Source organism: Primulina tabacum, chromosome 4, assembly GCF_025594145.1.
Source record: "Primulina tabacum isolate GXHZ01 chromosome 4, ASM2559414v2, whole genome shotgun sequence".
In the NCBI taxonomy this organism is placed as follows: Eukaryota; Viridiplantae; Streptophyta; class Magnoliopsida; order Lamiales; family Gesneriaceae; genus Primulina; species Primulina tabacum.
The window spans coordinates 4,330,412-4,345,744 of record NC_134553.1 but is presented as its reverse complement, the minus strand read 5'-3'; the positions used below and the strand labels follow the sequence as shown (position 1 = coordinate 4,345,744).

Sequence of the window (15,333 nt, the reverse complement as noted above, 5' to 3'; positions counted from 1 at the left end):
CATTCTTGAGTTAATTGAAGAGTTTTGACTCTTCATATTCTTGAGTTAATGGGAAGATTAATTGAGTTAATTAATCTTGCATGACTCTTGGTGTGCATTTTGGGGCTTATAAATAGTGTGTTTATTTCCTCATTTCAAACACATGAAAATTTTATCTCTTTCAAGTACTCTCTTGCATTTCATATTGTTATCTTTCCATTTGGCCTCCGTTAAATCTTGGTGATAAAGTAAAGGTACGTTTTCAGTTCGTCGTAGTAATGTCTCGTGCTAAGTCACTGCTGGTTGTTCTGTTGTATCCTGGGAAACAGACGTCCAAGACGATCCTCGAAGCACATACAGGAGGGGACGAATATGTTTTAAGGACACTGTACTTCGTATAGGCCTCGGTTTGGTTTACTTCATTTATATCGTTTCTCTATTGTTTTCTCTTCACTATATTGCTCGCTGGTTTTATTGATAAAAACCTTTCTGTACTGTACCGTTTGATATATTGTGCAACAATATATACTTATGTATTTGATTTTTCAAACATTTTTTACCTATAGATAAAATCCAAATAATTGGCTAACGATTATTATAGAGAAAGATAGTTCTAATCGTTTAGTGCTTTATGATTTTTAATTTTAATAGATCAAGCTGAGATTAAACCTTTGAACCGACTTAAATCATAAAAATGAAAATATTTGGTAAAACGATAAGAATATTTTTCATAATTTAAAGTTACTTCGTTATAAATAAATATCAGAAAGAGAAGCATAGCCGAAGACTGAGAGCTTGCAACTCGATGATCCAAAGGACAATCATGTTTGGAAAGCTGACCAGAAAAGATTGGCAAGCCGTTCAAAATGAAGAATATTCATCGAAAAGCTAAAGCTCGAGAGCATTGAGAATACACGAGTCATGATTTCATGACTCGAATAATTGGAAAACGTTCAAAATTTTTAAAAAAATTTGAAGAAATATTTTCCAAGAATATGGAGGAGAGGTAGGCCGTGATGACATGACTTGAATAATCGGAAAAGATATGCCAAGCGTTCAAAATGGCGAAAGTGAGGAGATGCAAAATCGAACAGGAGACAATATACATTATGGTTGGATTTCAAAAAAACATAAATAAACCCTAGTTTATAAAATATCACTACTACCAATTGATTTTCGAATGACCAACGTCACCCTCGAAATGGATTGGAATAGTGATGACAATGATGTGGGGGTGGAGAATTTTCCATCCCCGATATTTTGTGTTCAGAGAACCCCAAACCTAAAATTGTGGGGATCAAATCCACATCACTATTTCAAAAATATTAATGAGGCAAGATGCGGCGGGTTTGGGAACTGGAATCACGGAGATCAAATCCACATCACAATTTCAATAATATTAATAGGGCAAGACGAATCTCCGAACCAAAACTTATTATTATTAGTGATAATATTAATATCAATATTAATAATATTATTATTATTTTAAAAAAATAATATTATTATTATTTTCGATGCTGATTCGAAGATGAGGATAATATCCTCGTACCACCCCAAACTATTTCAAGGATTTTTTAAAATACCCGAACCCAAAAAAATCGGGGACCTCCTTTCTCGTTTCGGGTTTTCCCAGCGAAATTCCAAACCCATGGGAAATAATTGACATCTAAATAAGGGCTTTTCAATTGAAAGAGGTCCTGAATATAAATATGAAAATAATAAAATTAAAGCAGTGCTTGTAATTTTTTTTAAAAATATTATGAATGTAAGGGCCGTTATCCTAATCACAACGGGGGTTAAATTCCCTATATGAGACTAAAAACCCATGAAATATGACATTTAAGTGTGATTATGAAATGCATGAATGCAATGCATGAATATGTACAATATATCATGTTATTAAAAGTAAAAATATCGATATATTATACATAATATGATCCAGCTGGTATATGCGTCAATGGACCGTGCCCAGGGATATGACTCCACTCTCGATGTCAGCAATTACATAAGGCGGATCAAATCGAGTTTCCAAAATCCTTCAAGACACAACATAGTATCATATAATAGATATCAACTTAAATGTAAATGAATATCAATATGACATGTGTCTGTGTGTTCTATTTTACAAATTTGGATTAAAATTTGTTCCGCTTCGTTTTATTTCAACATTTGTGTGTTATTAAATTAAAATATTTATTTTAATTTCGTCTATAATTTCAATATTTTCAAATTTAATTTCTAAACACACAATTTAAATATTTGATTTAATTATTCTACATTACTTATTTAAAATAATTATTTTTAATTATTACAAAATAAAAAAATATTTAACATTACGTCATCACAATTAATTTTTTTATTATAATGTTGCATAATTTTATAAAAAATAATCAATTTTTTTTTGTAGTATTTGCATCACTCTGCTCGTTCCACTCTCTTATAAACCCTAGTTCCTAATTACTGCCCATTCTCTCTCTCGGAATAATGGCAAAAAATCGGGAGCCCGAGAAACCCTTCGAGTCCGAAACTGAATCCGGCGAGGAAGGAGATGAAGCTTCGTCTGAAGAAGTTGGGTCCTCCGACTCCGACTCCGACTCCGAACCTGAAGACGGCAAGTCTCAATTTCTCAAGAAGCCCTTGCCGGCGCCTGCTGTACCCAAGAAACCCCAACCTCTGGCCACTTCAAATCCCCAGCAGCCTGAATCTTCGTCTGACGAGGAAGAATCCGGATCCGAATCGGACTCTGAGGGACGGAACCCCGAAGTCAAACCTCTCGCCTCCAAACCAATGGATAGCCCGCAGAAACCTGAGGCCGTTGGAAAGCTGGGATCTAAACCCAACGCCTCAGGTTCCTCCACTACTGCTAAATCCACCGGCGCGAAACGTCCTGCGGAAGGGAAAGAGACGGAGGCGAAGGAAAGCAAGAGGTCTAAGAAAAAACTGGAACCCCAATGTGAGAGTTTGGTTAAGAAATCCGCTTTTACTGGTGATGAGTCAAAGAAATTACTTTTTCAGAGGTTGTGGAGCGAGGATGACGAGATTGCGATTCTCGAAGGTATGGCTGAATATGCGGAGAAGAAGAGGTCCGATCCGGTTGGTGATTTGAATGCTTTTCACGATTTCATTAAGAAAAATCTGCATGTAGACGTGACTAGAGTTCAGTTACAGGATAAAATCAGGAGGCTGAAAAAGAAGTACGAGAATAACAAGAGAAAAGAGAAAGAAGGTAAAGATAAGACCTTCCCAAAGCCCCACGAGCAAAAAGCTTACGAGTTGTCAAAGATTGTATGGGGAAGTGAGAAGGGCAAAGAAACTGTGGTCGAAAAAGTAGCGGGGAGTCCAAAGGCGAATGGGGGTGCTGCAAGAAAGAATACGGGCGGAAAATTTAACGTTGTTGAATATGGGCATTCTAAGGAAGTGAAGAATTTGGAGAATGCCGATTGTGAATTGACCATTTTGGGATCGAAGAGATTGATTTCCAATAGTGAGACTGTAGAGGAGAGGATTTTGAGGGCTGGGGCAGAATTTTTTGAGGGAGACGAAAAACTGGAAGGTGCAAGAGAGTGGAGAAAGCATAGACAAGAGGAGGTGGAGCTCCATCTGAAGAAGCTGGACTTGTTGCGGGCACAGACGAAGCTCGTGTTGGATGTTTTGAAGTCTACCTATCCTTGAAAATTTGAAGTTGTAAATGACTTACTGGTTGATCTCTGAGTTGTCTTAGTAGTTATATTGTCAGCCAAAGGGTGAAATCCGTCTTTAGCTTTCTAGTTTACCATCGTAAGTGTTTTATATCCTGTTAACTGTTATGTGAATCTGCAGACTATTTCTATTTAACCAATAAGCTTTTTAATTCGTGTTTAAGAATTTTTAAGTGTTTATGCTATTTTTGGTCGGTTTGGTTTTGTTTGATTTTTTTCTTCTTTTGGTGGTTTCCAGTTTATACTTATGTTCGTGGTAGTTCCATTCTGATAATTTTACTGTTGTTCGGCTTTCAATGTGTGCATTATTTCACTCACACTAAGCCTTCAAAATGTCTCTTTTACCTATCTCATGATACATCCGGATTCAAAGCTTGTATAGGTCAGCCATCCTGTTGGTCCACTAGGTCTCTTAGTTTAACTACGGTTGTGAAAGCATTTCCGAGAATCAAACCGAATGGTTTGGGGCAATTGGTCTTTTGTGCAAGTGAAACTTAGAGCGAATATTTGAATGTTCTGTAGAGAAATAGGGCTGAGCCTAGTGAAGTTTTCTTTATTCATTTTTTGTGCTTTACACTTTTAAGTGTCACACTATCAGTTACTGGTAAGAAAACACTTGACCAGTTATTAAAGAGGTGTGTACAAATCACAAATGCAATTTCAACTGAAATGTGGATGATGGAGCTACCTACCCTTTTTCGATAATAATGTTGGTTATACCGGTTATCGAGCTAATCTAGTGTGTTTGACTGAAAATGCATCAACACGATATCTATCCTTGTACGCCATGATTCTGATCCATAAATAGTTTCCTGCTTTTATGTATGGGTATTAGACAGAGTCTGATGTTTGAGGAAATACTTGCTGTATAATTACTGAATGCTTAATCCTTTCGAGGATTATCAAAACTGGAGCTGCAGTTCATGTCATTTTTTTCTGTTTCTCACGATAAATGTAATGAAAAATTGTGGGTGAGGTTCGCAGTTTTATTCCACCCACCCCCCCCTACCCACCCCAACCTACCCCACCCCAATAACCTCATTGCGATTATCTTTTTAGCTTTTAAAATTTCTGCCTGGCACTTGTTATTGCAATCTTGATTATTTCTGCTTCAGCTTCATTTTTCCTAGAAGCAGGATGCTATCTAGTTTGTATTGTATATGGGAATGCATAAAAATATGATCTTTCCCTGTAGATCATACATTTATTCCCCCTGACGATATAAAGCTTATGAAAAATGGGAGTGTAATTGATTAAAAGGTCAAATGCAGATTGTTGATGGATTCGACCGAGTTAGCATTTCAAATTTCAATCCACCCTTTTATTGTTAATAATGACATATGTATTATAGTTAGATGTCGTTTGTTATCTTTCGCCGGTATCTGCTTTGTTTTTTTGTAAGATCACACGCACACATGTCTAACAGCTATGCAGAAAGCACAAAATATGCTCCTACGGAAGGCGGCCAATGCTAGGATATACCTCAGGTTTTGTTGGCTGTCTTTAAAATCAACTCCGGTGATAGGAAGAGTCAATGCAACACCCAACATCGAGGAGTCGAGTCAGAATAGATTGCCCTACTCCAATCGAAAAAATTCGAGTCATTATCGCATTTCAAATAAAATCCATTTTGACTCAGCAACAGGGCTCAGTTCCCGCAAATGACAACTTTCAAATGTATGTAGAATTTGAAAAAAAATAACGAACTTTTTTTTCAAAAATATATTTAGTCTTTCCACTTCGTTCCCACTCACATTTTCTTAGACCCATCGAACAAGTCTACAATCTTGACATCAGAAAGACCACCGTCAGAAAGACCAACGAACAATAGTGTCCGTAGATACATTATAGAAAAACTTTTGATTTTGTTTAGCAGTAACAAATGGGCAGGAATCTGAACTGGGACATGTGGCTGTAATGCCTTACATGAACAGTGGCAGATATAAAGGCTAGAAGCAGTTGAATGTCATATTAGTGAGTGTATCTAACATTTATGCCTTGTATTGATAACATCTACATTAACGCCAGGATTTCACAATTTTTAAATAAAATACCGAAGAATTAGAAAGAAACAAAAATTCTAAAGCAAACCATCAGAAACTAATTGTCTGCTTTGATAGTGTTGGCTATGGCCCTTTTTCCCGGTGGTCTCTCTCTGTTAACTATCATGTCTACTAAAAGAAAACAGTGTTTATTATTCAATTTAATGAATTAGTTGCGAAGGGGACCATGTATGGTTTGGCCAATCCTTTTCCGTTTCAATATCAATTACCAGTAATGTATTCTTCAATTGATAATTTTTCACCGAACAAGAAACCAAAAAAGCTGATTCTTGAAATTTTGTATTTTTGACAGAGAGCAAAGTGAGGATGCCTGCTGTTTGGTTTGCTGTAAAGAGGTCTCTGCGCTGCAAATCAGAGCCCACAAACGTACATGATCCAGAGGGTAATGGAAGCCAAAATCTGCGCAAGATTGTGACCAAGAGAAACCGTGGCAACCGTTCGGGTTGTTCAAGGTCTATTGCAAATCTAAAAGATATGGTGATTAATGGAAGCAGGAGGCATACAGAAAAGCCAACAGTTTGCAGCCCAAGATCCATCGGCAGCAGTGAACTCCTGAATCCGATAACTCATGAAGTTGTGCACAATAATTCAACTTGTGAACTCAAGATTAGTAATACGGGTTACGTTTTTCAAGGACAGAGTGGTGGTGGCGTAGCCGATGATGTTTCGGATTTTGTTGGAATAGTGAAGCCTGGAACTCCGGGCCCTGTACGGGTGCACCACGGCACGGGAAGGAAGCCAGGTGGCTTCGGGATCCCAGTCAGGAGGACGTCTAGTAGCCTTTCCACGAGGGGTTCTGGATTCGGTGCAGTTGTCACAAGGCCAAGATGTTCTTTAGGGGGCGATTTTCAATTATTCTGTCATAAATGTGGTGAACAATTTGTCAAGTGGGAAGCTGTGGAGGAGCATCACCTCTCCAAACATGTCGGTAAGATGTTAAGTTTTGATTTTTAGCCGTAAGTTTTCGTTAATTTTCAAGTTTTTTCTGCGTATTCTTATTTAGATTTTGATACTAAAGGTTCATGGCTTTAGCCTTGCGTATGAAGTACTTGTTTTTTTTTTAATGCAATTTTTACATGTTTCGTCATCAACGTCATCAACGTAGATATTAACTAAGCTGTTATGGTATTTGGTGGCTTTCTCTTCGCGTTTCACCATCCATCATAATAGCACCAGCATGCAAAAGTTTGACACAATCGAACCAACCCAGCTAGGCCAGATTAGTTTGGTAATTTGGTTTCTTTATTTCGGTAAATCAGCTGGAACTACTAAGAATATCAGTTAGTTCGATTCCACTTCAGTTAATGAACATGAACTTTTTCATGCATGTAATTTTTCGGTTTGGTCAATGATGGAACCGTCACCTCTAGTGATAGTGGCTTTTCAGTGCCTGGCGCTTGTCTCAATTGAATTATGTAGGCACCATCTCAATTCCAGCTTCCCACTAGACAACTTAATTTCTTTGAACATTTATGTTTTAGTTACTGAACTAGTTCAAGGAGACTCCTCAAGAAAAATTGTGGAAATAATCTGTGGAGGCAGCTGCAACAAGCCGGAAAACTCCTCCAGAGGCATCGAAAGAATCTTGAAAGTCCACAACATGCAGAATGCGATAGCACAGTTCGAGGAATACCGCGAGCTGGTGAAAATCAAAGCCAACAAATTACCCAAGAAGCATCCACGCTGCATGGCTGATGGAAATGAGCTTCTACGATTCCATGGCTCCACCCTCGAATGCTCATTAGGCATGAAAGGTGCCGCCGCCCTATGCTCATCAGACACATGCATTGTATGCCAGATTTTGAGACACGGGTTTTCGACCAAGAAAGAATCAAGGAGTAACAGCATTGGTATATTCACATGCTCGACCAGCAGTCGAGCATTCCAATCAATCCAAATCAAAGAAGAAAGCGTCCCATCCATGAAGAAAGCGCTTATAGTGTGCAGAGTCATAGCAGGAAGAGTGCACAGGCCTCTGGAAAATGTAGAAGAGATTGCAGGCCTATCAGGTTTTGATTCGTTGGCTGGAAAAGTAGGGCTTCACTCGAATATTGAAGAACTCTCTTTGCTCAGCCCCAGAGCTCTGCTTCCTTGCTTTGTGGTGATTTACAAGCATTAGAGGCGAAATAGGGAATGAACAGAGACACACTCCACAGATGAATCTGCCTCTGCATTATTACATCATACGATCCTTAGAGTTCGGTAACATAAATTCTTTTAACCTTCTCCTGGATTATGTGTAGATTTTTAACTTTGTTACCATACATTTTTACCACAGTTGAAACCTCAGGTTCGCAACTCTCTTTTTCTGTTTTCCCCTAAAAAAAGAATGCAATGCTTGTGATAAATTTGTGTTTTATTTAATTATGCCAACAATATTGGTCAAGTTTGCGGTATCTTCGTTCCTTGCAAGCAGTGTCGGTTCCCTTTGTATCTGAATTGTGAGGTGATTCAATGGTAAACCTTAACGCAAATGGCATCTAATTCATCACATAGTCCTAAAGTGGTAAATTATCATCAGATCAAAGGGAGAGAAATTATCCTGCAATTAAATGCTCGGATTTTCTTGCAGTTGCTTCATGAACAATTCCTCAGTGGCATTCAGGCCTTTCTCCTTCATTAGAAGTTCTACGAATGAAGATTCAGAATCTTTGATGATAATAATCTGAAAAATTAGTCAATCATGGGTCTCACAAATTCAGCCGGTTACAAATTAGATTCCATTCGCGCAATCAAAATAAATCAAATCATCCAAGAAAATGCAAACTCAAGCAGAAAAATTTTGATACACAAGAGTCCTGTTTGCGGTTTGTGCATCCGCGATCGATGTTTTTGCCTCAAGTAACTGTGGGTCATGAGTACATCGTGATGAACTCGTGTTCATCAGAAAGCTTATTAGAAGTTGTCGTGTTCAAGTTCGCGAGCATTTATAAGTATGAAAAATAAGAGAGATTTTTGTCAATACTTAAACAACCCCGAGCTCGAGCCCGGGCTTAAGATCTATATGATAGAATTCAGACTTTCGAGCATATATATGAGACGAACACAAGCTTAAAATGAATACTCGATCGAGTTCGAGTAAACAAAATATTTATAGTCTCGGCTCGTGTGCCTGAGCATTTGACCAAATCCAAAACCAATATATTTTGTAACCATAATTTCATGCCTCGGAGTATATAATACACAACTTAATTTATATAATGTAAATCATCTGATTTATATAAATATTTTAGCCACTATTTTATTTTTTAAAATAAAAATTAAATATTTGCAAAATTTTGTAAAATAATTAAATATAATTAATTTGATAATTTTACCGCTCCTGTTAGTACTTTCGTCAATTGTTAAATAATTCATGTTGTAATAAAAAAAATTAAATTGTAATTTAAAAACATAAAATTATCTAAAACAATCGTTTTCACTAACAAAAAAAAAAGGAAAAAAAAAGAAAAAATTAACTAGGGCGTCAAATTAATTTGTTATTAAAAATTTGTTTTCGGACAGAGTTCTCCTATTCTATCCATCCCTTCTCGGTATATTCTTTCCCATCGCTCGCACTTTTGTCCCTCTAATCGCCTCTTCTCAATCTTTCTTTCACTGGAACTCAATTTTTTAATTTTGGGTTTATACCAGTGGAAGTTAATTTTTCCTGATTGGTTATCGAGAAATTGAGATTTACTCTTCTTGATATTGTTCATTTTCGAATCTGGTAACATTTTATTTAATTAATTGGCAAGGGATTTTTTATATATTTAAATTGATTGATTGATTGGAAGGGAGAAAGTAATAATTAGAATGTCGAAGAAGAAGGCAACGATGACTCTGAAAGATTTCCATGGTGGCTCCATACCTTCCGATCTACCTCTCCCCTCTGCACCTGGCGTGTGAGTCTTGATTTTTTATATTTATTTTCAATGCTAAGATGTGTTTGGACCTTGCGTTTGGGTTCTGACACGATGATCTGATAATGCCCATTTGTTTCTGATCGCTGCTTATGGCTACTTTTATTCAAGATTGATCCTTTGTGGTAGGTTTGCTGATCAATTTAATGGGATTCTTAATCAATATTATAAATTCCTGCATCGAGATTCTGGGATTATTTTGTGAACGAGGCTTTATTTACTTATTTTTTTGTTTGATAAAGATCTTGGATCTATATCTATCTATTCACCTGAGATTTCTCACATACTGGGTTCTCGCTAATTTGAGCTAATATTTATGTAAATTATGCGTTATGTATGTTAAGTAGTTCTGAAGGTGAAAGTAATTTCTTGGATGTGATTTATTTATTTTCTCGACAGTATGGTTCGGCCTGCAGATCGTGGTGGACTTGATCGCCAGGCGCCATGGGGGAATTCTGTGGGAAGGTCAGCTGATCATAGGTTGCGACCGGCATCTGCAGGCTCTGCAAGAAACCTTGATGACAAGAACCGATTTTTAAGTCATAGTGCACAGATTGGTCGCAATTTTGACGAGGATGAACGCAAGCCTCTGGATGGGACGTCAGGTCCTCGTCGAACAATCAGTGACGTGAACATTCATGCTCAAGAAAGTGGTTTGGTAGAGCCTAAGATGGATAATTTATCTGGTATTAGAACTGGTAGTATGACTTCTTCAGTTCAAGTTTCACAATTTTCAAGTGATTTAATGGTTAGCTCTTATGCTGGGAGGCGGATTGAAGTGCTTAATGGGGGATTGGGCGTGCAAAATTTTACAGCTAGTGTGAGTGCTAGGTCTAATTATTCTAATGTGGCTGATAATGCTAGGAAGACAGTGGGTGGATCCAATCCTAATGCCTGGGGGTTAAGAAAGGAGACTATTGCTGGTAAAGAGCCTATATTTGTTGCATGGTCTGCTCCTGATGCAGAAACAAAGTTGGCTCATGCCAGTGCTCTTGAGAAGGTTTCATCCGGTAGGTGGAACTCAAAAGAACATATTCTTCATCAGAAAGATGTCCAAGTCCTTGGAAATCCAGAAACCAGGGCAGATTTGCTTTACAAAGCCAATGGTATGTACGGGAAAAATAACTACGATCAGATAAACGTGGCAAATTCTTCCGACTATCACGATATTACTCTGGCAATGCATGCTGAAAAGAGTCTGACTGTTGATGATGTGATTCATAGCGGTGTTAAAGAGATACCTCCTTATGAGGGGTTCAAACCTACCACTCAAATGGAGTCACATGAGAGGAATCCGTCACTTTATTCTAGTGGAATTCGTTCACTTCAAGCTAGTGGAAAATCAGGCGGTTCAGAGTTTCATTCATTCTTGCCTTCAGAATCGTCAGAGCGACCAAAACTCAAATTGCTTCCGAGGTCCAAACCGATAGAGTATTTGGAACCACAGGTTGATTATAAGCAGGTAATGGTTTGAGGCCGCGTGTATGAATTGTATCAGATGTATGTCAATATAGCACTGCAATAATCTTTTTTGAGTGCAGGGGCTTCAGCAGCCAAGTTATGTTCAAGTGGGGGATGATCACGGAGTTAATGACACTAAATATTCTGTACAACGTGAGAATACTGAACCTATGGTTTTGGATCAAACTGTAGAGCGCTCCAAACTGAATTTGAAGCCACGATCACTATATCTCGAACCAGTAGATGGGAAAAATGAAATAAAAAGGTACGTCAAGTTAAAAACATTATTTTATTAGGGTTTTCTTTGTAAGTTTCTTGTCTTGTACCAACAGCATTAGTTTATAAACACCTCACCTACTAGAAGCATGGTGCGATGAAAGCGCGTGTGTATGGTTGATCCTTATCGCAAAGCATAGCATGTGCCTTATTAGTGAGGACTGAGGAGCCTCTGAGGGATGATGTGGTAGAATTTTTTATGTTTGAAAATCATTTAATCACATATAACCAAACATAAACTTTGTAATGTTGTATGGCAATGGAGCAACTAATCATTGGTATATTATTGTAAACAGGTAGTTATTGTTTTGCCTTGTATTTGAGTTACTATCCCTAAGTTTAAGAGGCGCTTAAAAAACGGCTTGAGCATTTAAATCCCACTAAGACTGAGGCTAGATGGTTAAGGTGCATGTTTCATTGAAGGATTGGGCCTTGGCTAAATGGACTGTGTTGAGGCATCTGGGTGGGCCTTGTTGAGCTATGGGGACCTATGAGTAGGCCTTGTGGATTTTAGTAACTATGAGAAGACCTTTTATCTAGGTATCTGCTTGATTATAAGAAATCTCTTGTTGAAATGCAAATTGTTAAATATTCGAGTACATGAAGGACAATAATATGAGCTGACAGAAAGTGGAACTGGAACCTACTGGCTCTTAGCACGGACGGCATAATGCACCTACTTATACCCTTATGCTTCTTGACTTCACATGTGATTCCGTTTTTTGCCATAATGGGTTTAGTTTTGTTGTTGCCACCTGTAATGGGCTAATCTGTTTGTGGAACTACATCAGCTGGTACTTTTTTTCCAATTTTTTTTTAATATTAATATTGAACCATAGTAACACTCAGAACCATCTGGTGCACATGATTAGTAATGACCTCCCATTTTTGGCCCTAGAGGATTAATTTGTTAATGTGGGATTTTAAATAAGGGGTGAGCAGTTGGGTAGAAAAACTCAAAAAAGGTAAAATTTCAAGCGAACTTTTACAAGAAATCATTCATCATATGATGCAACTTTGTTTATTGCTTATTGTCTGATGAGAGGTTTGTTTGTTGCATGGTTCAAGCTTTCCTTTTTAACAATGAGTTTTGGTTTAAAAGGGAAGAAAGCCAAAAAAGAAGAGCTGTTTGCCATTGCTTTCTTGTTACACTTCGGAAATTCATAAGAGAGATGTATTTCTGTTCCTAACCTGCTTACCTTTGTCATTGCTTGTAGAGGCACTGTCTTTGGAGGCGCTCGGCCACGAGAAGTGGTAATATTTCTCTTTCCTATGTTGACCTGCAACTGTGCGTGACAGAGAATGTTCTGGCTCAAGTCACATAAATCTCTTTTTTCCCATTCTGTATCTTACCTCTACCTTTAAAATGTTCCGAATGCCTTGTCTTCTGATGCAGTTAGTCTTTGTCCTGATGCCGCTTAACAGACTGATGTTTTTATTTCTTAAGTTGCATTTGTGGATTTGATCTTTTCTTTGGGCGCATTGTTCTCATCCTTATATACACTGATACGGTTTCAGATTTTGATGGAGCGTGGGATTGATGATGAAGCTATAAGCAGTCACGTGCAATCTCCCTCAAGGTATGGACTGATTTCTTTTTTCATTCTATTCTCAATCAAGTATGTGAAACAGCTTTACGCATGATTATAACAAGACCATTGAACCATTTTTTCCTTGGAAATAATGAAGGGTCAAGCAAGTAGCTCCCATGGCTAATACATCCTTTTATGTCACTCATTATGGCGAAAAAGCAGAAAATGTGAAGCGCACTGATAGGCGAGATCATCCAAGTAGTGGTGAGAGAATTGATTCACAGACGAGGAACAAGCGAAACGAAATTCGAAAGAATAACAAAGATATTGAGAAGCACCGAAATCTGCAGCTGCAGGATAGACCTCCATCACCAGAAACTTGGCGGAAACCTGTGGAACAACCAAGGCCGGCCTCTCCCCCTCTTCGCTATGGTAAAGCAGCTTCTGCAGTTGAGCTTGCCCAGACCTTTTCAAGATCAGTCTCTGATCAAGCCCTTGGTGATCGATTTTCTGGGTCCAAAGGTCTTCAGAGTCCTGGTCAGATTCCATTTTCTCGATTAACAGGTCCAACCCCAAGACCCCAGATAAATGGCTACTAAGTTACAGTGGTTACAGTGAGATCCGGAGACCTTTACGAAAACGAGAAATCGTTCATGCAGCTGAGCATTTATAGCGCAAGCTGCATCCAATGCATATAGTATTGATATAAATTTGGTTGCTGAAATCTGGGTTCCCCCCACCTCAAATCAGGCAACAAGGACAAGCCCACCCAAAGAGGAATTGATGTAAAAAATTATCATTTTTAGTTTGAAAATGATTGTAAGATTATATTATTATTATTGCAGGCTTGGTTCTAATGAACTGAATGTATTGGTGGCAATTGTACCATCACGGTTGCTGATTCAGCCAATTTGAAATCGTCATGTCCAGCTCGACTTTGGGGTTAGTTTTAAGCTCTTATTTCTTATGCGGTTGGCCACAGTTCTGGCTAAATCCTATTGTTTCTCTTTTGTGAAAAATTATTATTCGTGCTAAATGTTCCAACACTTATTGCATTTGCATGAATTCAATATGGCCCTCTCATCTCCATCCTTTCCTGATGGTAGAAAACTGTACGTGCATATGTCAATTTCAACTTGCCGAATTCAAAATGCTTGTTGAGCTTCATACACACCAAGGGTAAAACAAAAAACTAACATTTACCAGATAAACGACACAGCTTCATTGTAGATCGATTTCATTTTATTTCACCTATTCGAATTTAACTATTTTGACTTCTAAATGCGTATCGATTTAGTTTTTATTATTTTTATTTTATGTAAATTTATATGCGTCAGGTATAAAAGATCGGCAATGTTTAGTTAATGCTCATTTAGTTCAAACACAGAAGGACTTTTCGAAAAAACCAGTGGAACTAAGTCTTTTTTTAGATTATCATTAGTCTTTTTTTGGATAAGCTTAGGTTGATTTATAAAAATTATAACTAATAACAAGTTATATATATCCATTGATTCTGCCTTCATCAATCCTTTAGGCTTTAGGTCTTTGCGATCCCAAAAACGAGATTTTTCTACCAACATTTGGAATGTTTATCAATCATCAAAATAGGTCAAGAAACAAGAAATCGAAAAAATATATATATTATATATTCAAATAATATATACTTTTACAGACAATAATCTGTTAACGTATACTGTATGGATTCATATATATTTCATTTATTGATGAATTCCCAATTATTTTCCAGAATGAGAACCATTGTCTTCTTGGTTCTCATTGATGACATCAACTTTCATTGATGTATATATGCTTTGTAAAACCAAATGAGAACCACTGTCTTCTTGGTTCTTCGTGGAAACATATTTTATATGCTTCCACAAAGTATATATATCTTATTATTTTGGTCCTTTAAATGAATATATACAAATATTATTATCTCAATTTGATAAAATGTATAAATTTTATTATATTCACCGCCTCCCGCACATTCTCAAACTTTTTATCATATTTTTATAAATTAAACTATAAAAGAAATGAATTAACTATATTAAAAGCAAATGACTGCATAAGTTCATGCAACGCTGGGGTCCTTATGTATGTGTCAGTGTGTGCTTCGAATTCGGGTACGTTGATTTCTCGTATAAAAACAGAATAAGCGACTGCGGACTTTCTCAGAAGAAAATGATGGATCATACTGCAGCAGCTTAGGCTCACTGCACTGGTAAACAGAGCAACTTATTTCTGATGGATTCAGATACCCGCTGTAATATTCATTATCAGAAGAATGATTTTCAACAGGCGAGTACTGGATCATTTTGGGCTAGGCGTAGCCATGTGAGTAGATACAAATGGAGTGATGAAAAAATTATATTCACCAACGTTGGGCTCGTTGAAGTCAAAACAAGAAGAGGGCGAAAATGAG

The 15,333-nt window shown here is 37.4% G+C and overlaps 3 protein-coding genes across 3 annotated transcripts; all 3 read left to right on the top strand.

The window, feature by feature from the left end:
• The first annotated feature begins 2,390 nt into the window (after positions 1–2,390).
• Positions 2,391–3,829, top strand: LOC142542610 (GLABROUS1 enhancer-binding protein-like). Its single transcript, XM_075649335.1, has one exon. It carries the CDS (start codon positions 2,464–2,466, stop codon positions 3,649–3,651), a length of 1,188 nt encoding a protein of 395 aa, XP_075505450.1. The 5' UTR covers positions 2,391–2,463; the 3' UTR covers positions 3,652–3,829.
• Positions 3,830–5,335: 1,506 nt separating this feature from the next.
• LOC142542609 (uncharacterized) lies at positions 5,336–8,094 on the top strand. Its single transcript, XM_075649334.1, has 3 exons — positions 5,336–5,354; positions 6,033–6,668; positions 7,222–8,094. The coding sequence occupies exons 2-3, from the start codon at positions 6,047–6,049 to the stop codon at positions 7,857–7,859; spliced, it is 1,260 nt and encodes a 419-aa protein (XP_075505449.1). The 5' UTR covers positions 5,336–5,354; positions 6,033–6,046; the 3' UTR covers positions 7,860–8,094.
• A 1,144-nt stretch (positions 8,095–9,238) lies between these two features.
• LOC142542608 (uncharacterized) lies at positions 9,239–13,909 on the top strand. Its single transcript, XM_075649333.1, has 6 exons — positions 9,239–9,624; positions 10,042–11,104; positions 11,184–11,368; positions 12,597–12,633; positions 12,898–12,959; positions 13,069–13,909. Exons 1-6 carry the CDS (start codon positions 9,536–9,538, stop codon positions 13,508–13,510), a joined length of 1,878 nt encoding a protein of 625 aa, XP_075505448.1. The 5' UTR covers positions 9,239–9,535; the 3' UTR covers positions 13,511–13,909.
• The last annotated feature ends 1,424 nt before the right edge of the window (positions 13,910–15,333 follow it).